The sequence below is a fragment of the Oenanthe melanoleuca genome, chromosome 1 (assembly GCF_029582105.1).
Source record: "Oenanthe melanoleuca isolate GR-GAL-2019-014 chromosome 1, OMel1.0, whole genome shotgun sequence".
Taxonomy (NCBI): domain Eukaryota; kingdom Metazoa; phylum Chordata; class Aves; order Passeriformes; family Muscicapidae; genus Oenanthe; species Oenanthe melanoleuca.
In genome coordinates this window covers 39,842,507-39,864,938 of record NC_079333.1, presented here as the reverse complement: position 1 = coordinate 39,864,938, position 22,432 = coordinate 39,842,507, and the positions used below count along the sequence as shown (strand labels likewise).

Sequence of the window (22,432 nt, the reverse complement as noted above, 5' to 3'; positions counted from 1 at the left end):
AGAGCCTAAAATCCATCAACTTCCACATTATCTGACACCACTAATTTACCAATCAAATAATCTATGCTAATGAGTATTTAAAAGATTTGAACTCTTTAATTGCACTTACACACTAAGTGTGTGCTGTCATCCAGACTTCACTTAAAAAATCACATTTCTAATTGGAATGGAATTTTTTACTAATTGGAAGAATTCTGGAATTTCTGGAAAAATTCTTCAGAATTTCTATTTAATCAAAAACATAAAATCTTACCCATATTCTATGTGTAAAACTATCATACCACTCTTCAAGGTGAAGTGAATTATACTATCAGAAACTTTCTCAATAATTATCTGTTTATTTAAGTTCTAAAAGAATACTCTTGTAACTAAAGATTAAATGTTATTATATTAAAATATTCTCCAGATAAAATTCAACATATAAAAAAAAAATATAAATTTTACTCTTTCTTATGAAAACTCCATTTATGAACAGGTGGTTGGGTTCTTCAGCTTACAATGGCTGCAGAAAGGATTCAGAGGTCAATGAAAAATGCTAACTTTACCTGGGAACTGATGATACGCTGTGATGAACGAGCAATATTAGCTGGCAGGCCAAAAAAGTCAGGTTTATCATCTTCTGGTAGGCTTTCAATAATATTACGATAGTCCTGCAGAAGAAAAGAATAGACATAACAAACTTTTTATTCTGCTCATGAAAATTAACAGCATATGCTGAAAAGAATTTCATTCAGTGCATAGCACAACACAAAGATTTAAATAAGTATATAAGACATGATGTATTATGGTAATCTTATTTATAGTTTTCTTCATTTTTTTATCAGAAACTATCTTCTTTTATAGAACATTTCCACTCTAAAAGAGCAAAAAGCAATTCTGATTACAGTGATGCTATCAAATGAAAACAAAATTATGCCAAGACTGTCCCTGAAAAGTAGGTACAATACTTCTGCTGAAAACTCAAAGGTAAGATTAATGATAATACAGAAAAATACACTTCAGTATTTGGAATTCTAATAAGAGTATAATACATATTTATAAAATTGGGAGCACTCACTTCTTTTTAAATATTCTAAAATATTCTCTCAAGAAAGTGAAGTAGTTTAGGCAAAAATAGGTTTACATAATCATTGGAGATGCAGAACAGCATCGATAGTGGCTACAGTGGAACAGTCACTAGTGATGCTCTCTTGCACAAAACAGAGGCCTTGCAGACTAAGGTAGACTAATGGTGTTGGACATCTCTTTTATTGTGGTTTAAAGGCAAAAATATTTACTGCCTGAAAGTCTAGCAGCATCTGTTGCATATGTGTCACATTTATTTTATCTTTGCTTGCAGGAGCATGTGCTGGATATGCACAAGTCACTTTAACATGGAACCTCACTTCAGAGGTAACAACAGCAGCAGAACTCTAAACCAAACACTGAGGAAATACCACTTGAAGACACAGAACTAAAAATTATTACATAATCATGTAAGATATTAAGAGATATTAAATGCTGTGCAGGCTAGAAAAAATAGATTAATCTACTTGACCACATTATCTACAAGAATAGAGACCAGTCTGGTTTGGTTATCCCTTCTATTTTTATGATGTTAACTCAGCACATTTATGGAAAATAATGATCATAATAAAGTAATAAAAAAAACCCAAACCAAACCTGAGCAGTCAGACTCCGGGTAAGGATTGCCAAATCACAGCAGTTTACTTTAACTGAGAAAATACTATTTATACCTGTTCATATTAGAGGTATAGCATGGAGTCCTTCAATAGAATGCAAGTGACTCTTAATCACAGTAACAACAATAATTATATGGTGAAAGGACAAGGAGAGATCAGTTGTTTAGACTGCTGAATTCCTTCTCTTTTACACTAAAGAAATACTGAAGGAGAATCAAAATACATATTTATAACCAAATCAAATGTCATATACCCTCCATGGCCTGTCAAGAGATTGTCAGAATGTTTCTATATTTTGGAAACAGGAAGGTATATTCAGGTTTTTCTGTTTTGTCCCGAAGTTGTAGGAATATTTAGGAGTCTTTTAAAATCTACTGTTATAATAATATACCAATTATATAAAAACATAGCTATATCTTTGTCAAAAATTAACCCAATTTCTTTTACTCAAGTCTTCATAGCTAGGCTGCTCTGCACCACAGTCCAATCAGATATCATAAAACAGAATAGTGAACTGACAGAGTTAATGCTCCACACAAAAGAGATAATTTTCTGAAGAAATTTAAGTATCCTTTGGATTGTAACTTTTCTTTGTGAAAATATTTCAAGAATAATTCTTGAAAATAAATTATTTATTAGGTGATAGAAGATGTATACCTACCAAAATACTGCAGGAATTGGGTAAAGAGATGGAGCATGGGAAAGTACTCATCTTCTTGCCTCTGGCATTGAAACTGCCAATGACTCGTGAATTGAAAAGCTGCTCCAAGTAGGACCGAAGAACCCTCATATCAAAGTAATTATCCACACGACCTCCATAAATTGCATTTTCAAACAAGCCATGAACAAATTCCCACTGAAAATCTTTGGAACCTAAGAATTGATTAATTAGTATTAGTTTTGTATCACTGAATAGCATTGCATTATAAGCATTTCTTCTTGTCACTGCAGTTCTTCAGGGCAATAAAAAGAGATGAACACATCAAATAATTAATTTTTAATTGTTCTACTATATGATCAAATAGTAAAAGCTGCAGAAACTTGGATTTGTAAATATTTGTCATTGAAAAAAGAACACTTGGTGTGTTGTAAATGAATTATTAGAAAATTTGCTTTAGACTCAAAGTGCTTTTTGAACTAACTGGTTATATGCATTTCAGAAATTGTGCTATTAAAACTTTAATTTTGTGCTCCTTTGTCATAAATAAAATTTTATACATTATTTTCTACCACAGTACCATCTGATCTCATAATATAAACTGACTGATTAAACCAAAAGCAGATCATTCTCCAAATTGGTAAGATTACTGGAAATGTCATCTTTCAAACACAAAGAAGTCCAGGATAGATACTTTACAAATTATCATGAAGCACACAACACAACACATAAATTTAAAATGTTAATAATAATTTCCTGGTCAGATTGATGTTGCATTAGATTTGTCTGACTCAGCTATAACCCACAAGTTTAAAATAACTTATTTTTCCTCCATTCTATCACAGTTGCCCAGAATAACTACATGGAACACTGATCTACTTCCATCCTATAGCTTTTTTTTTATGTGCAGGTGAAAGTTTGATCAGAAAGGTACTCCCTAAAGTCCCGTGAAAGAGGGAAGAGGCAATTACTTTAAGTGGGAGTTCATGGGTGGTAACTTGTTGTTTCTGAATACTTCAGTCATTCCTTCATAAGAAAACTTATTTTCACAGTAATAATTAATGCTTATCATTGACAGTTAATGATTCAATCTCTTTGCCTCACTGCATGGTTCAAGTCTGTACAACTAAGGCCTAATTTCAGAAGCAGTAACCATCCACAAATCCCATTTAAGTCAATGATCGTAAATTATCTCTACATATCAGTTCCTAACTTTACTTTGAAATTGTATAAAATGCAAGAAGTTAAAAAAAATTACCTTTACCATATTAACTAATATTAGAAATTCCTACACTGGTTAATAGGACAATGAAGTGGGGTCTATCTAATACTGAGCATCAATGCAAAGAATTCTTTCATATTCAATTCATGTATTCAATATTTAGGGGAACTCACTGGGAACTCACTTACAGGCAGCCCTGTATTTCTTATTTCTTCCTCTGGACTCAAGAAACTGAGCAGCATACACTCCTAGGCACCAAGAATTACTGGTTTACCCAATCACCCAAAAATGGATTTATGATTCACCTTGTTTTTCTAGTTTTGCTTACTGATGGTGAGCTCTACAGCATCTCCACTTATATGAGTGTTATAGAAAGATAAAATTCTTCATGCAAAATCCCAACACATGGGACTTTCCTTAAGAAGTGACTTACCCTCAAAGAGTGTATCAATAATGTCAAAACCAGCACGGAGATCAGACAAAGAAAATTCATAAAACTTGGTCCAACCCTACCATGAAAAGAAATCAAAAGAATTTAATTAGTCACACAATGATCATGAAGTAAAATACCAGTATCATGTGGTTACTTAGTACTGTATAATACCAAATAAAAAAAGAAACAATCTGCCACCTCTAAAGTGCATTTTTTGAAACATTCAATTGAAGTAGTATAAAAATAAGTCAGTTGTAACAGTGCATTTAACTTTAAATACTTGCAAAAACCAGAATCCATTGAGTATGAAAAATATAAACTAAAGATTATTTTCTTTCCTATCAATATTTACTTAAACTAAAACCTGCTGACATCTGCGACCTGAGATCATGCATTGAATTACAATTTTTTATTTCTGAGGGCCTTTTTGTATTTTGGTATACAGACAGTATTTTCATAAATAGGACTGATTCTTCAAATATAGTCTTTAATATAGTCTCATCACCTTACTCTTTAATCCACGTCACTTCTCATCTGACCAAAAAAATTATCAATTACTGCTACTCTTACCTAAAAAATGCTGACCACCATATGCATATTTTAATAATTTGCAGTTTAGACCTCCTTTTTGTTCTTGGAGCATTACTCTTTATGTAGCATACTGTGTATGCAATCCTCAGAAAAGTCTTTCAGTGTAAATGGATAAGTATAAATAAATACTGATATACGACAAATCATTTAGGAAATCCTGATCTCAAAGGTGTGTCCTCTGAAGGTCATATTCTGGAAAGATGCTCCTAACAGTATCCATGTTGGGCTTTTTGGACAGATCTGTACATGAACCCAAAACAAGTCAAAATTCATTACAAAATACAAGAACTACCTGAGATTAACTACAGTCCATCAATGTAAGAAACTGGCAATCTTGAAATATAAACCCATCACTGTCTGCACATTTCTGTAGTGGAATTAAAGAGAGCACCAATCCTATCTTGTGTTACTTGAAAAACTGGTGCCAAATGAATGTGAATTTGAACAAGAGCAAAGAAGAATCCATGTGTCATTTTAATACTTAAATTATTTTCACCTATTGTACTTCTTCAAAAAACCCGTTACTGCAAAAGGCAAACAACCTTAAAAAAATCACAGAGTCAAAACTAACAAAAAAGCTCTCAAACATTACACACTATGCCAGATCAAGCCCTTCAGATGACAGAGTAATTTCATATCTAGTCTAAATAGAATAAAATAAACAAGACATAATGCAGTTTGCTATTTGCTGGGATTTTTTGGTCTGTTTAATTTAAGCACCTTGCAGCCAGAAAAAATGTTCACTATAGTAAAAAATTAGCTAAGGAAAAAACACATCTCTGAAAATCATTATAATCCTCACAAGAAATTAATGATTTTCCTTGTTCTTCTTTCTCCTTGAAGGAGTTTGTATGAAGAAAGTGTAGACATTGTCATCTCCTTCCCTCCTTCTCTTTTCTCATGTCTTCCATTCAATTTTGTTTCCATAGTATTTTTGCCTGTCCCAAGCAAACAGGATTCACAGTGTCTTTTCCACACTTCTGTAGCAGTATCACTTAGCACATGAATCACAAAATAACCCCATGCAGGCAGAAGCAATTTTCAGAAGGACAGGAACTGAGGTTGCCAGGATCTTCCTTTGCAATGAATTCATAAAGGCAGGCACCAGAAATATCCAAGTTATTCTCACTTCTGAATATGACCCAACAAACACATGATGAAAAATACTTCAAAGTTTAAAGGCTAATAAATAGGGCGTATTTTTTAAAAGATAGCAAATAAAATATTACCTGAGGGATATAATTTCTTCTTTCTTGGCATACAGCATGAAACCATGCTAAACAAAAGAGAGAATGTGCTCTAGACAAATTTCCCTTTTTGTTGATTTGCTCTGGTGTCCAAGACTCGTAAGTTCGCAAGAGATTTTTTTTGAGGCCTGGAGGTGCCTGCATTGAAAGGAAAAACACTGTTCTAGAAAGAAAACCTAGTATTTTTATGTGCTATTTTCTTAGATCATAACTTGGAATTTGTAACTTAATGAAATGACAAATGATACTTAAGAGAATAACATCTAACAAGAAAAAAAAATGTTTGCAATAAATGGCCTAAGAACAGAATGATTCTCTAGTGAAAATAACTTCAACTTACTGAAGGAAATGATAAACACATAACCAGGATCAACTTATAAGACTGTACTACATTAAAAGAACTTAGTGAAAGCATAGTACTCTATCAAAATACATTAGCAGAAACTAAATTCAATTGTTTCCAACAAAAAGAATTTTTTTCTGATTTTACAACCTCAACTACCAATTAATTCTGTGATGTGATGAATGTCAAATTGCCTTACGCCATCCCCACACTCTGTTTGCAAGCATATAAATATTGTATATATGTCTGATAAAATGCTAGTTCTCAGATTAAGGGGCAGGTAATGTTCACAACCACTAGAAATAACTGCATTTAAGGTGCAGGCAGTAACTGAAATTACAGTGCTTAAAAGTAAAAACAGTTGGATATTCAGCCATTCTCGAATTATTTTCAGGTCTGAAGGCAACATGAATTTTAAAGATATTTAAATTACAATTTTGTGTTTCTAAAAATGCTCATTGTTCTTTCTTTCTTGGCTTAAAAAAAATGGCTTAGTGTTTCCATAAGATTACCATTGTTGCTTCTGAAAAATGACTGCAAAATACTGTAGTAAATTGACTTTTTTTTTTAATAACTGTATTTTCACTGGTAACATTCTACATACATTGGAACATACTACAACCATATAATAATCAAATATTATTTGCCAAGTCATTGCCTATCATTGTTCTTTCATAGTAACAAAATATTTACTGCAATTGGAAGGGAAACAAAACAATTTAGAATATTGCACTTGTGCAAAGTTCCAATTATTCCAAAGACAGTGGAATGAATAACACAGTCCTGCAGTTTCTGTACCATTGAGGACCTCAATATAAGCAAGAAGGTACTGCAAAAACTTTAAAATACCTGCAGTCAATCTAAAAGTGTAACTATTTCAGCTTCTTCAAAGTCAGCAATATTGGACTCTAAAATGTTTCCTGGATTAGCTTCAGGCAAAATGTCCACTCTCCATTACAAATGGAAGACTTAGGAGCACTCCTACTAATGATTTCCATATTGGACATTATTGCTTAAGTGCGTTCATGATTAGACTACTTTCCAATCAGGTGGAGAAACAGTCCCAGTTACTCCTTAAGCTGAGCCATTTCAAATGCAAAGCTCTCAATTTTGAGTAAAGGCTTTTAACTGTGTTCTGCTGTACAGGAGGAGAGCCATTTTTGTTGAGAGTACCGTGAATACAAAGCTACAGGGCAAAAAAGGAAAAAAAGGAAGAGAAAGTGGGATTCTGTGATCTTCAGACAAGGATATTCATCAAGGAGAAATTCCTTGTTTTCCATCCATGTAACAACACCTGTGTAGATTTTTGTTTTTAAGAAAAACTGATTAAATGCACAAAAGAATTTGGAGCACAAAACAGAACAACTACTTCTCCTATGTAAACTTATTTTCAGTTCATACCTTCAAAAAAGCATCTAGGAAAAAAAACATCTTTCAAGTAAACTCACTGTATTTTTTGTATTACATGTAATTGAAATATAAGGTAAAACCAGATATTCTATCTAAACATATAGTTTGCTATACATCAAGGTTCATTCAATGTAAGAATATCTAATAAAAGCTTTCCAAACAGATCTTACTTCATAAGTTATTTTCAAACTTGATTGAAGCAAAATTGGAGTAAAGTTTGGATGAACTTCTGTAGTAAGCCAAAGACGAAAGTTCGGTTGAGGATGTAAAGTATTCAGCTCCTATTAAAGAGATGATATATAATGAAATAGGCTTTGAGGTGATTGGTCTTTTTATACATAGGACACTATTTACAAAATTATAAAATCCTAGATTAGAAAGTTAGATTTATCTAAAAAATCAACAGTTTCTTAGACACATAAGGTTATAGTTCAAGATTTGTTACCCCTGCACATTCTATATCATTGCTGTGCTCAAATTTGAAGTTCATCCTTGCTGTGTCAAAACATTTGCACCTTTCTCTTAGATACTAAATTCAGGACATAAAAATATAGAGCAGTTCTTTTAAGTACAATAACACCAGAAGGCTGCATCAAAAATGATGAAGGCTTGCAATGTGGGCTGCATTTCAACAACAGATTTCAATGACTTTCAACACTAGTATAGCTGTATTAATTTCTTTTTCTTCAAGTATTTGTTGGATAAACCCTTCATGTATCATGATTCACAGAAGACTGAAGACTGGAAAATTGAGTTCTAAGAGAAATATTGTCAACAGCCATTTCAAATATAAAGGCTTCACAAAAATATCTAATTATTGACTCTATGGAAACACACTGCTGAGTTGAAACCCACACATTTGCCATCAAAGACACCAAAGTTGCCTGAAAAGTGGTTTCAGAACAAAGTCAACAGTTTCATGTATGTGTGTTGGAAGAGACATAGCTCAGAAACTTCTTAAAAGATTTTCTCTCAATCCATTCATTCTGATAATCTCTAGAGTATAATTATTATAATTTTGTTTAAATGTTTTTAGTAAAGAAAAAATCTGAAAATCCATTACTTGTTCAACTATTTAAGCAAAATGATGACTATAACTGGTACATATTATAATGGAATTGTGAGGCTTGGAAGGAGCCACCAGAGACTGCCTAGTCCAACTCTGTGCTCAAACCAGAGCTAAATACAAGTTGCCCAGACCTGTAGCCAGTCAGATTTTCAGTATCCTCAAGGATGAAGACTCTGCATCTTCTGTGGGCAACCTGATCCAGTGTTTGACCATCCTCATCCTTCAAGTAAGTTTTATCATATATTTAAGTAGTAATTCCTGTATTTCAGTTTGTGCCCATGGCCTCTTGTTCTATCGTGGGACACCACTGAAAAGGGTCTGATTCAGTCTCCTTTACTCTTTCCCATCAGCCAATACACAAAGTACTAAGATTCCCCCCTGTTACATCAATCAATTTCCTCAGTTTTTCTATCATGTCTGCTTGCTGAGGATGCACTTTGTACCACTATTCACCTCATTAATTAGGATGTTAAACAATGTTGGCCACAGTATCAATGCCTAGAGCACAACATTTATGTCTGGCCTCCAACTGGATTTTTTGATGCTGAAAGTAATTAAGCCAGTTTTCAATCTACCTCACTGTGGTACACTTGGGTCCATATTCAAAGACTGTGAGAACTGAATTTCTGTACCTGGATGGAACTGACTTATGAATATGCAGCAGTCTCTAAAGAGGATGTTGAAATGGAAGAATTACATAGCCTCACACTTGCTAATGGTATGCAAAACAGGCAAGGGGATGTGCAGAGTCAAACATCAGCAAATCTTAGTCTATATTAAGCTCAGCAAGAAGTTTAACACATTCAGTATTATGCTTGTGTGGAAAGAATAAGACCCTTCTGACACATATCCATATTTTAATACTTACAAGATCTGAAATTTTGTATTCAGCAAGGAGCTTCCAAACATTTCACTACTGTTGACTATCTTGTTCAGACTACATGACACACATCAGTGTTATCTTCCTTTGCCTTTCCATTTTTCAGAATGGATTATAGGAATGCTGAAGGTACATGCCTCATGGTTTCTGCTAGACAGATGGCAGACTCCAAGCTCACACTCACAGACTATGCTTTACAAAAGTCATTGAAGACTGGAAAATTAACATTGAGGCAACTGTTGAAGGAATTCCATTATTTACTTCAGACTTTATTTGTTTTGAGCATTTCATGGTGATGTACATGAAAAGTGTATCATATAAAGTCAATTTTAGTTAGCAAGTTAGTGATTTTATATACCATAAGAATGTGTTTCTATAGAATGAGACATTTAAATTTCAAATTAGCAAAAACCTCCTTGTGACTCAGCCTGAGTCTGCATTTCAAAAAAAAAAAAAAAGAACTACTAAAAAGAAAGTCCTAGAACAAAAGGGGAAAAAATTAAATTCAAGCATACACAGATTCATACTTCATGGACAAACATGGGCAGTATCCCATAAAATACCAAAAGTACTAACTGGAGCATTTGCTCACACATTGTGATAGAAATACTCCACACTGTACAGAAATTAAAGCACTCACACAAAGAAGGGAGCTGCTTAGATCTGAAGACTGAGAAAACCACAAAAATACATTTTTAAACTGCAATTTTAAACATCCCCATGGAAATGCCTGAAATGCTTCTTTTGTCTGGTTTCTTGTATCATCTCCTCTATTTATCCTCACCTTCTCTAACACAGGAAGCCACGATGTAACGAGATGCAGGTTCTTCAAACACAGCCATTCTCCATTCTGAGCACATTCTCTTAAAGTCTGAATAGCCAGGTCAGCTTGGCCCTGCCCCATGGCAATCTGAAATGACAGAGTTGTATCAAGTATCTCTCATACCTCATTTAACAGTTAAATACAAAATAGTGTTTTCAAGTTAGGATACATACATTAAAAAAAAGAGTGCTAAAGATAACCAGGATTTTCTCTAATGTGATAGGTTACTAAAGTAGAGAAAATATTAACAGAAACAAGTTTTTCTTCACACTTTATCTAGCCAGTTTCTGTACAAACAACATTACCTAGTCTTTTAATGGAAAAAAACCATACATCACTCAGTGATAGTAATTGTATTCCCTGGGAAGTCAAAAAGTAATTCAAATATCAATTACTAAACTGAATTACTGCAGAACTGCAAAAATACGAGATAAATGAGAACTAAGTTTCTTTTGACTGGAAGTTATGAGTACTTCCTTTGAAGAGAAATACTCAATTTTATATTAAGATGAGTGAAAAACTAAGGCTGCTTTCTTTTCAGCTGGGATATATGAATAGTTTAACATATACTCCCTTCTTCACTTTTTATAGTACCATATTAGTTCTACCTTACAATCTAATTGGAAGATGTACAGAACAAAAAACCCTAAACCAAGCAAGTTGGAAATAAAGAGGTCTTAGCCAATGTGAAAAGTTTTGTCTTGGCATTGTGATTCTCTGACCAAGTAGAACTGAGCATAGTATCTTAAAATAATTGAAAACAGCCAAAAGAAGACAACTGAAAGTCACCAGCAATATAGTAGCAGACAGCACAAATTTAGCACTCTGTTCTTTATCCCATGTGAGAAATAAATCAACAGAGAAGAAAACTCTCTTTTATGTTCTATTCATATTACATAAGAAAGTGTAGGAAAAAATAACAAAAAGATATTTTCATTAGTGTAAACAACTTTAAGATGATTTAGTTTTGAGTCCTGATCCTTAATTGAGTATCATACCATGCTGCATTTTGAAAGTCCAACATGTAAAGAAATTTAGAGATAAACATGGAAACCCATGTGGCAGCGTAAGAAATATGCGTTCTGCAATGTTCCCAGCTAGATAAGATGGCAGTAGGATCTAAATATTTACAGTTTGATGGGAAAATATATCAGTTTATGTTGCAGGAAAGGAACAATTTCAAGGACTATTTAAAAGCAACATTTAACTTGACATTTTCCATTTCTATGCTAACCAGCGATCAGAGAGATAACATCTATCCTCCCATCAATATGTCAAATGACAGAAAGAAATAATATTTTACAGAAAGTTATAAAGCATATTGGTACTGTGTATTGGGAATATTAGGAAATCACTTGATTCACATAATAATTTGAATTGGAATGGATTGTGGGAGGTATCTAGTCCAATCTCCTGATCAAAGTACAGCCACTTATGAAAGACCAAATCAAGAACTAAGGGCTTTATCCAGTGGATTCTTGGGAGCCTTCAAGAAGGCAAAATTTCTCAAAATAGTTTACAGAATGTCACAAAATACCTAAGGTTTTCAAAAACACTGAATACCAAATTTATGTTTTCTGCTGAAGAAAGAAATGCGCAAATCCTATAAGCAGAGGAAATGACGAACTCTAGTTTTTAGTGAGTTCTGTTTGTTTCAATTACTCCACACTAAAAAAGATAATGTTGCAGCATGTATAACAATTCTCAGCCTCCTTTGTTCTTTTCCATCCTTCTCATTTTTTCCTTCTCCACACTGGAGGAATGTCTCTTGTTTGGAATCTGCTTCTGTGAGCATGACTAATTGTGTGTCTCTCCTCCAGCCCATTTTGCCAATGGAATGAGAAGTTAGTGTCAAGACAGATGGGAACAACAAAATGCCACAGACACAAAACTATGATTTTACTTACCAACTTCCTTGGAAAGTGAAGTAAAACAGATATTACTACAGCAAAATTTTACATATTATGGTTTTTAATCATTAAACTTAGATAAGACTGACCTGATGGTAGCACTCAGTATTTCTTTCAACACTGGCAAGTTCCTGCAACTCTTGAGAAGGATCAGCACCAGGAGAAATGATTATCAAGATGGGCTCAATTTCCATTGTCTCTTTGTACAGGCGTTTCATGTTCAGAGGCGATGGAGATAATTCTTTTATTCCTATAATTATAATCAGAATTATTATGGAAATAAAGTGACTACATATGAAGGAGTGCTTCATTATCCACTTCAGAGTACATCTGGCTATCAAGAGTTCTGTTCAGCCAACACCATAAAACTGGTTTTAAAATGAACAACAAATCCTTACAAGATGCACGTAGGTATAAGGCATCCCATATTGAGAAGAAATGTATTTCTGGATTTCCAGCTTGACAAACTGCAGTCTTTATTTAGAGTGTAGTCTTGAGGACAACATACAAAAAGACAGGAGTGGAATGAGAAGCTATTTGCTAAAACTAATTGTAGTGTGTATGTCCACATACAGAACTTCTCTCCTTACTGCCCTTAGCCTCTTAATTATTTGATTTACACAGTTCTTGGTACTATAAAATATTATCAAATATTATAAGATCTCAAACTTAGCTGTCTTTAAATGGTAAATGACATAAAATAATATTCATGGAAACTCTGAGTCTTAAGGAGAGTGCTGGAGTGTAAAACTTAGAGAAAGCCAGTTATCTTCCTTTCTTAATTACTCCAGTGTTCAAGAATTAATTAAAATATTTGAAAGATCTTTTTATTATATTTTCAATCACTGTGCAGTATAAAGCAAACCATTTCAAAAGCACTTTTAAGAATATTTTACAAAACCAAAATCAGCAAGTCCATTTAGAGCATATTTTCATATGCTAAAACTTAGGGATTATGTAAGAACTATGAAATAAAAGAGAAACATAGGACAAAAAAAGCTATTTAATTATTGTGCAGAAATACCCCAGTGAAAAATTAACTTACCTAGGGTTTTACATGCAAAAAGAGCCATGGCACTCTGTAGTCTGTCTGGTCTGACAGCCTGGACCACAAGTACCTTAAAATAAAATATATTCAGGGGGAGATAAAAGTATATAGTGACAATTTAAAATGCAAGACTCTTCTAAGAAAGATGAACTATTTAAATTTATCTCCAGAATAAAGTTATTTTTGCTGAATATATAGAGCTATCTAATAATTTCTTTCCAAGATAATCAACTGTAACTGTTCGCTATGTAAGTAGCTTGTTCTATAAATAGAATCAGAAGATAGATCTATACCTAATGTCTACTTGTTAGCTACAAACTTCTCTACAATGTTTTAGATGAAAAGTAGCTATGTGGGTAGCTAGAATGACAGAAAGCACACTTAGCTTTTTACCAGTATCTAAATTCTATGCACATACATAGGCAGCAGTTACTTGGAACAGTAATATTTTTGGTTTCAGTTCAAACTAATTTATGAGTGGCACAACAATCTAACAATGTAGTTTCAATATATTTCATAAACAGAAACATTCTTAACACTTTCTGTATAAGAAACAAGATGCACTCATCATTCCAGATTGACCTTCCTGCAAGTGCAGGCATTTTCAGACAACACACTGCACACATAAAAAGTGCTCTTCAGCATTTCATTGAATCAAATATGACTCAGACAAATTCTTTTCCTAAATTTCTTGTTCCTAAATTCCATGCATGCTATTTCAGAAATTTTCCTCCTCCAAAAAAATCTCCAAATAAGACAGTAGCTAAGAGCCAACCAACATGAAAATACATTGTCTAATACCCCATCCTTTCTCTGGATGCTTTCATGTAAACTAACTTCAAAAGAAAAATCACAGCATCATTTGAAAGTAAGTAACAATGTTTTTTTTTTTTCACGAACACAAAAGTGATTATATTTTTCTCTTCCAGTGGAAAAGGACCCTCCAGTTGAGAAAGGAACTTGCCTGTCCCATATTCTTCCCATATTCTTCTTTATCACCAGCTTTTTAGAAACCATTTTTCATGACTTGTATTCTAAAGAAACAGAGGCTGGTACTGCATTTTGTGTCAGATGTGTGAGTTTCCACATTCAGTGATGCAGATGTTCAACAAGCTGACACATCCAGCAGTAACAAAGCAACCATGAAAGAATTTTAATACCTATTCATAAAATTAATTCTGTGTATATTTCTAAAGAACTTGTTATCTTAGAGGGTAGACTCAGTTGCAGCTAATATATCAATACTAAAAAGACTCAGATAACAGAGAAATAATAGGCACTATAGTAAAAAAACCACATAATTCTTAAATAAAAAAAACAAGTTAAACAGTAAAACAGTGTAGATACTGTCACTGCATATAATTCAACTGCTGAACTCATAATTAATATTATGAATGGAAAGACTACCTGCTGAAACAAGGAAATTCTTTTTACAACAGAAGATGGAAAGTCTTGTTCACATATAGAGCTCTGAGAAAAAGTGCGCCACAGACTTCCATCTTCAAAGCAAAGTGTCTGATAGAGATCTGGGAGAGAAACCTACAAAACAAATAGTGTAGGTTTAACTGTAAGGAAGAATAGCCATTTGGACATTGTATAGTTTAATTTTTTCCAAATATCACTAAGATCACTATGTTGTAAATCACAAAATTCAATTTTATCCTTGGAGTTAGAGAAGAAAAGAGCACATTTTAAAATCAACCACTTGTTTACCTATTCCCTGGAAAGATAAAATCTATACTTGCACTATAATTTTAGTTTTAAACCTTAAGGTTCTTTTATTTAAAACTTTTGGCTTTACCTTTAAGTCCTTTCCTCTAATGATGATCTGCTATCTGCTATCAGTAATAGTTTGCTATCAGTAATAGTTTGCTATCAGTGCATGCCACTGATTCACTTTGTTTGTTTGTTTGTTTCAACCTCTATTATGCTTGCCACACCATTACTGTGATTGCTTCTGATTCCTGGTTGAAAAGAAATTGAATTATGAACCCTGGGTTTAGCAAAAAAAGTCCTTGCCAAAGATCAGACAAGGATTTTTTTCTTGCTGCTGAGCTATATGCAGGAGCAAAGGATAAGACAGATTTCAGGAACAGTATTTTCCTTTAGTTCCCTTCAGGATCAGAGTACTTCAACATTGACTGTGGTAAAAGGAACCAATGCAATAAAGAGTTTTTATTTTAGCTCAATCTGCGCAATCACAAAGTCTGAAACAGATATAAAGATGTACAGAGAAATCCGATGAAGAGAATATTAATTTCTGAATTAACAGTTTATGGATTCTAATACAATATGAAGTGATTTGTCAAAGTCATTATATAAGTGAAATCTACAAGTAAATACGGTTTGCAATTTTTCTTTTCTCTTCCTATCTATAAAAATTGTAGAACTTGCATAGATTTACTATTTAAAACACTATTTAGTGTTTTCTAATCTCAGTAAGATGACAGGTTCATTCATATGTATTGAAATTCATCATTAGATGGGGGTAGAAATGCTCATGGAAAAGGCTCAGAAAAATGAGATTAAAATAAAAAAAACCCCACCCTTGGTATTTTTAGGTGACCATATATTAAATCTGGTTTCTGGTAGATAGAATAAACAGCTTAAAACAACTATGTCTTTTGATCTGACAAATACACATCTGAGTATTTAAGTCCAAACTGCTATCTGCCAAAACCAAAGCTCTTTAAATTTAAATCCAACAGACCACATGATGTGTACCTTCAAATTTGCTACAGCCCAGACTCGGTCCTGCTCTATCCAAGAGGGAATCTGGTCACGAGCGCTTCTTTGTGAATCCTTATGGAAGCAAGTTACATCACACATGTAAGTTACACAGATTTTTATGAAACACAATATTAAATAATAATGTTGTGAAACCCATGTTTTTTTTAATAAAAATATTCACAACAGCAATCTTTCTGTGGTCTAAGTTCATAATGGCAAAACAAAAAAGTTACAAAATATTTAAATATGAGACATACTGTTCACAATAACACTTGCTTAGATACTTGAGCCTGAAAATACTTTACCATTTAAAGTATTATGACACACTCAATTCTAAGTAATTTTTTACTAAAAACAAGTGACATAAATGATTGGCTATCTGCATAGAGAAACTGATTTCAAAAGACAACTCCATTGCACATATTTTCAATCATGAAGATGATTCTTCACAGAAAGGGCAAAACAGCACTTCTGAACATCTCTGCACTGGTAATTTGGCCACAGTTCTTGTTTTCTGCTCTTTAGACGTTTGGCATGGTGGAAATTCTAAGAATGAACAGCACTGCTTAAGCTCCAGTGGAATTTCTGTATTCACTATATCATCTGTTATTAAAAGATCTTATAGTTCACAATAACCAGCCTGATGAGTCTTTGCACAGAAATGTATTTGGATGTCTCAAGTAAGTAAGTTAAGAGTAATCTTAAATGCTCAGCAGAGAAAAATAGAAGCTTTATTGTGACAGGGTATCTCAGCCATGAGTTACAAAGTCTGAGAAAAAACAAAACTAGGAAATTTGGAAGCGATTGTAGGAATAAATTTGACATGTGTCTGCAGTATACTGCATTTGGGCTGAAGGACACACATGCACAATCTTTCCAAAATCTACAGTTTGTATGTGAGGTGGGGTAGAGGTAAGACTGGTATTAAATTCCATTATACAATCAGATCCCACATTCCTTGAAAATGGCCTACAGCAAGACATACTTGACAACCACTCACTTCACAGACATTTAATTGAATTACAGTGTCTCCAGAGAGACAAAGGGGACCTCTGCAGTCACACTGAAATGCAAAGCCTGTAGTTGAGCCATCTAATGGCTAGAGAAACTGGAATTTAAGGATCACTTTAGCAACCAGCAGCCTGAGAAAACATATTTTAAATGACTTGCTACTTCTACCAGCATGCATGGGAACACAGTTGCTCTCATGAATATTCTAAAATCAAGGTACTTGCACAGGTCATTGTCTTGTACCACTCAATGAACAAGACACCCTGATAGATATTTAAACAAGGCTACAGGTTAAAAGCAATCATGAATGATGAAAAATGCAGCTGAGCCTGAAAAAGAGCAGAAAAGCAAAACAGAAGGCAAAGTCTGAGTTCATGATTCCTGCTTGTGCTCATGCTTCCTAAAGACCTTCAAAACCTTTGCCAAAATATTTGGCTCAAAGAAGGGCTATAATGGGCAAGATTATGGAAATCTTAGCTATTTTTTCTACCCTTTCCAACAGGAATATTATGTTAATATTTTATAGATTCAATAGAACAGAAAGACACTTAGTAAACCACAGCATGCTTGGTCAGGCATACAAAGAAAGCTTCACAAGCTTGCTCAGTTACCTAGCAAAACACATAAATACATCACCAGATGTAGAACCCTTGATACTGAGGAAAAAACCAACTCAGAGCTAGTAAAGTGTGTGGATAATTTAATTAATCCATGCAAAAAGTACAATTCACACATGATTCTGGGAGAAGGAGGGATTCAGAAATACTGGTTTTAGTTACAGGGAAGGGCTGAAAACCTCCTCAAACATGCAATTTCAAATTTTCATCCTGGTAACAGAAAAATAAAAGAAAATATCCAACAAAGTCAAACAGTTATTCAAATTAGAAAACTACTTGCCATGTTCAAAAATTTTTTAAAAAATTAATATATTTATATTACTATGTGAAGAGTTACTATTTGTTTTAATGAATACAATTAATTAAACAACATAGTAACATTACACCTTTAACTTTTCAGGATTAAAGTAAATGTTCCTTTTTTCAAAATACAAAAATAAATGTAGCTTACTGATTTTCTGATGGTGTCTCCAATGATCACACCTGTAAAAGTCTCCCATTCCTGTGAGGAATAAATTAACAAGTCAGATAAGTCACAAAACACCTTTAAGAACAAAAATTAATATGTAGTAGCATGTAGGCAGAGCAGGAAGACAAACAAATTAAATCCTAGATTCTGAAAGAGTTACAAGACATTTTTTAAATGCTAGGTGATGCTACCAGAATGTAATTCCTTTTTAGCAGAATCCCAGCTAAGTGGCTGCAGTGCTTTATAAGAAAAAGACGCAAAGGAGAAGTTCTGTATTTTCTCAGCACCCACAGTTCCTACCCAGACTGCTCATCTACAGATAATCAGGAAGCAACAAATGTGGCTGGCAAGGACACACATCCTACCTGGTGGGACATCAGCAGCCCACACAGAACAGGAAACTATGATCAAATTTATGTATGATTAAAACTTTTAGACTTCATATTTATATACAGGAAGACAACTTTGAATCATTTTAAAATAGGTTAAACAAGTATTTAAAATCATTAGAAATGACATAATTCTGTATTTGGAGGTGGTAAGAAACAGACAAAAAATTTTTCATAAGTACTGAAATTTTGCATAATTAATATCTATATTATATGATAAAGATTTTTTAAATTAAAGACAACAGTAACATTAAAAATTTAAAAGTCAACTAAGAGTAATACTTCTGATACAAACCCAGCATAGTTTTTTGCACCCATCAGTCTCACTGAGTCTTGAAGCAACTCCCTCTTTCAGTTACAAACTGAGACTCATCTCCCAGTTACAAAGAAAATACTTGTGCACACAAAAATGTATAGTGTTTTTTGGTTTGTGCAATATTGCTATGAAGAAAATAAGAAGTACAATATATAGAGAATATAAAACTACCTCAGAAAAATCTATACTTATTGATTCAGAAAGAGAATGTCCCTACTAAGAACCAAGGCATTCTCCCAAGCCCTTGCAGCTACAATATTATATTGTTGAAGTTATACTATAAATTTCATATCACTAAGCAAAAAATATTCAAGTACAGAAAGTTAAATTCTTTTGGGACAGGGACTTAGAATACAAGATTCTCAAGCAGAATATCAAGTAACCTGTAGTCTCATCACATTAAAAGCTTTAGAAGAAATAATTTTAAAAGAATAACCAGCTTCATTTTCTTCATTAAGTATTTTGTACAAGCACCCTTCTCTTAACAATTTAATTAAAATAACTTCTACCTTTCAGAGAAGTAAAAAATTATTGATATTATTTGCCTTTTCTGTCTTGAATATTCAGATACTGTAGAAATATGCATTATACATAACCTAAATTAAGTTAAGAGCTCTAACAGCTGATGGAAATGCATGCTAAACAACAGAAACCAACACTTAGGGCTGCACTTTACAAAAACTTAAGAAGCCAGGTTATAATTGTCAATAAACTGTTTGCATGGTGCTGCCTTCATGACTTTAGAAACTCAAGAAAGTTAAAGCAAGGTATTTTCAGAAGTTCAAATAAAATAAAATATCTGAAATAGGGTACTTTGAATAATGAAGAGCAGCCAGGATATACTTCTGCTAATAAGAAGAGTTATTTTTACAAGGCCAGATAATTGCTGAAAGACTGGGATTTCACTTTGTCAATCCAGGTGTCTCCAATGAGTCCACTCCTTCATCAGAAACTTCCAACCAACTTTTTTGAACCTTGTACCTTAAGCTTATGTCTTTCATATAATCAAGCTCCATTACTTCCTTCAAATGTATTCTCTAATTTTTACCTTTACCTCCATAATGGACTCTCCTCTATTGAACTGACATCAACTATCATTTGATTTCCCTTCTTGTCTCCAGCTTCTAATACAGAAAGCCATAGTTTTGGCTCTCCATTCCATGGAGGTACTTCAGATAATTAAATGTGCCTTGACTCAGGATAATCAGCCACGTTAAAGCAATTGTATTAAGTCAATTATGCATACTGTTTCACTGCAGGCAGGCTTTATAGGATTAATCTGACTATATTACAGACAACTACAACTAAGCCCTACACTTACTGACAAAAACTTTTGATCTACTTATTTACTCTGCATAGGAAGTTTGAGTAAAATACTTGGGGATTTTCTTCTTTAGCACTTACATTCTCTTGAAAAAGCTCAGGGTGCATTCCTCGTACAAAATGTAGAGCAAACATTAGCTGATCAGCCTGAAATAAAAGCAGTACAAATGTATTTACATACTCAGGAAAAGTCATATTTCTGGTTCTTTTTTATAATTAATACTTCTTTAAAAAAACCCTGCAATTCCATAGTAAAGTGACATATATCCTAATGCAAAATTGCTACATAGCTTCACAAGTTAGAGACAAAAACTAACTAAAGTGGGCTGTGGAGTGGAGGGAAAAGAGCACCAAGTTTTGTAAGGCACTGAAGGTCTCATTTTATTGATAAACATGGACATTATATGACACTGAGAACTAACCACACCATTAAACTTTTTCATCTTCTCAGAAAAGGTCTGCAAGCAAATCCATATCACAACTGCATATTAGGATGCTCCATGGACAGACAAAATCATTCTTCTTAATTCTAACATGCTTAAAAGGGCATGAACTCGTATCAGCTATACTGTTTATGAAGACACTAGTAAAGCCTCAGTGTCACAGCAGTCTTTAAAAATCTTCATGGATAAAATGAAGAATTAGTAGTGAATTGTTGATGGTGTGAAGTTCATTTGTTTGCTCCATTATTAGAACACAATAGTAAACTGGATGGACCTTTAGTTTGAAGCTGCACAGTTAACACATTTTCAGTATTTTCTAAACTCCAGTCTGATCACTTAAAATCTTTCCTACTAGAAATCTCTTCTCTGCCTTGCATTTGAACTCTCTACTCTTTTCTTACATAAAAAAACTGCTGCCTTCCATATTCACAAGATGTAATGACTGAGTGGAAAGCTTCATATACTCGTGACTTCAAAGACAAACATTAATTATTATGAGACTATTTCATAAGAATCCACTTGGACTTTGATAAACAAAACTCCTTAGATAGAACTGCTACCCCTGTATCCCCAATACAGCATTGCTAGATTGGGGGATAGGGGTAGGAGGTGGTGTAAAATTTTCAAAATCTCTCCATTCTCACAGGTCAAACTACAGACCTGCATGATTTGTACTGCTCAAACCATACATGCAGATCTACTATGCCTTCTTTAGCTGGTACTGTGAGACAAACACCTCTTGCTATGAAAATTTCATGTGAAAAAAAAATTAAAACTGGAAATGAAAGGCATAGCTTCCTTAGGTTTTCAGTCAGAAAGTAAGAAGGGAAAAGACACCTGATTAAGATAAAGAAGAAACACACTAAGAACGTTTTTTGGAGGAAGAACAAGGAGCTGACAGAAACAAACAAGGTAGCATGTAGATATTTGGGACAGGCTGTAAAAGAAAAAGGAGAATATCACAATGTAGGACTTTTAGAAACATATAATCATCTTGGTTGAAGAAGAATTTTAAGATAACTAAGTCCAAACATCACAACAAACACACTTCTGTTTATTTTTAAAAAATCCCAAACTAAAATACAAAAATCTCCCAAATAATCACACAAAATCTTATATGAAGGAATCCAAAAAATAAGAGCCCAGGAGTGATTCTGAAGCCAGAATGAGGCAGAGAGGTAGAGCTCTGTGGAGAAATGTGCATCAGCAATACTGATTTGGTCATATCCTGATTTTAAGTCCACATTTAGCAAGTTAATTATTCATAGTGTAATGTTTTGCATCTGTTACACAACACTGCTTATTTGAAGTAGATCAAGCATCAGCTGCTGAAAGGATACTTTCAAACCAGTGCACTGTATAAAAATGAAAATGAAAATGAAAATGAAAATGAAAAAAATGCAATCTTACCTTAAACAAACAACGACAAACATATTCATACACTGTATGTTTCAATGAGCCAATAAGCAAATTGATTCTTTCCTCAGTATTACCTGAATCCTAAAAAAAAAAGATTTCAGATTTCAAAAATTCCTGTCGAAGTAAAAGATTTTTCATGTACTTTGCAAATTTCAGCAAAATGACACAAATAATCTGACAACAATCTATGTGACACTAGTTCTAAAAAATATTAAATTCAACTGCAGCTATCAATGATTAAATGGGAAATTCATGATAAACTATTAAGAAATAAATATTTTGGCATTGAATATTTTGACTATGAATGTGATACAACTTTGTGTATAAGGTGAAATACATTGAGAAAGAAAGTACATTCTCTTCTCCTAACAATAATATTGAAATCTCATAGTTTTCACT

The 22,432-nt window shown here is 33.3% G+C and overlaps 1 protein-coding gene across 1 annotated transcript in view; it reads right to left on the bottom strand.

Moving 5' to 3' along the window:
* DYNC2H1 (dynein cytoplasmic 2 heavy chain 1) overlaps positions 1–22,432 on the bottom strand; it is a 139,743-nt gene that overhangs the window by 51,211 nt on the left and 66,100 nt on the right. The window contains exons 70-82 of the mRNA XM_056488331.1: positions 22,025–22,114; positions 20,253–20,318; positions 18,126–18,176; positions 16,041–16,118; positions 14,724–14,855; positions 13,314–13,386; positions 12,358–12,518; positions 10,320–10,445; positions 7,757–7,867; positions 5,816–5,971; positions 3,996–4,071; positions 2,344–2,555; positions 546–650 (exon numbers count right to left, since the gene is read on the bottom strand). Coding sequence (XP_056344306.1) covers positions 546–650; positions 2,344–2,555; positions 3,996–4,071; positions 5,816–5,971; positions 7,757–7,867; positions 10,320–10,445; positions 12,358–12,518; positions 13,314–13,386; positions 14,724–14,855; positions 16,041–16,118; positions 18,126–18,176; positions 20,253–20,318; positions 22,025–22,114 — 1,437 coding nt within the window. The remainder of the gene's footprint in view (positions 1–545; positions 651–2,343; positions 2,556–3,995; positions 4,072–5,815; positions 5,972–7,756; positions 7,868–10,319; positions 10,446–12,357; positions 12,519–13,313; positions 13,387–14,723; positions 14,856–16,040; positions 16,119–18,125; positions 18,177–20,252; positions 20,319–22,024; positions 22,115–22,432) is intronic.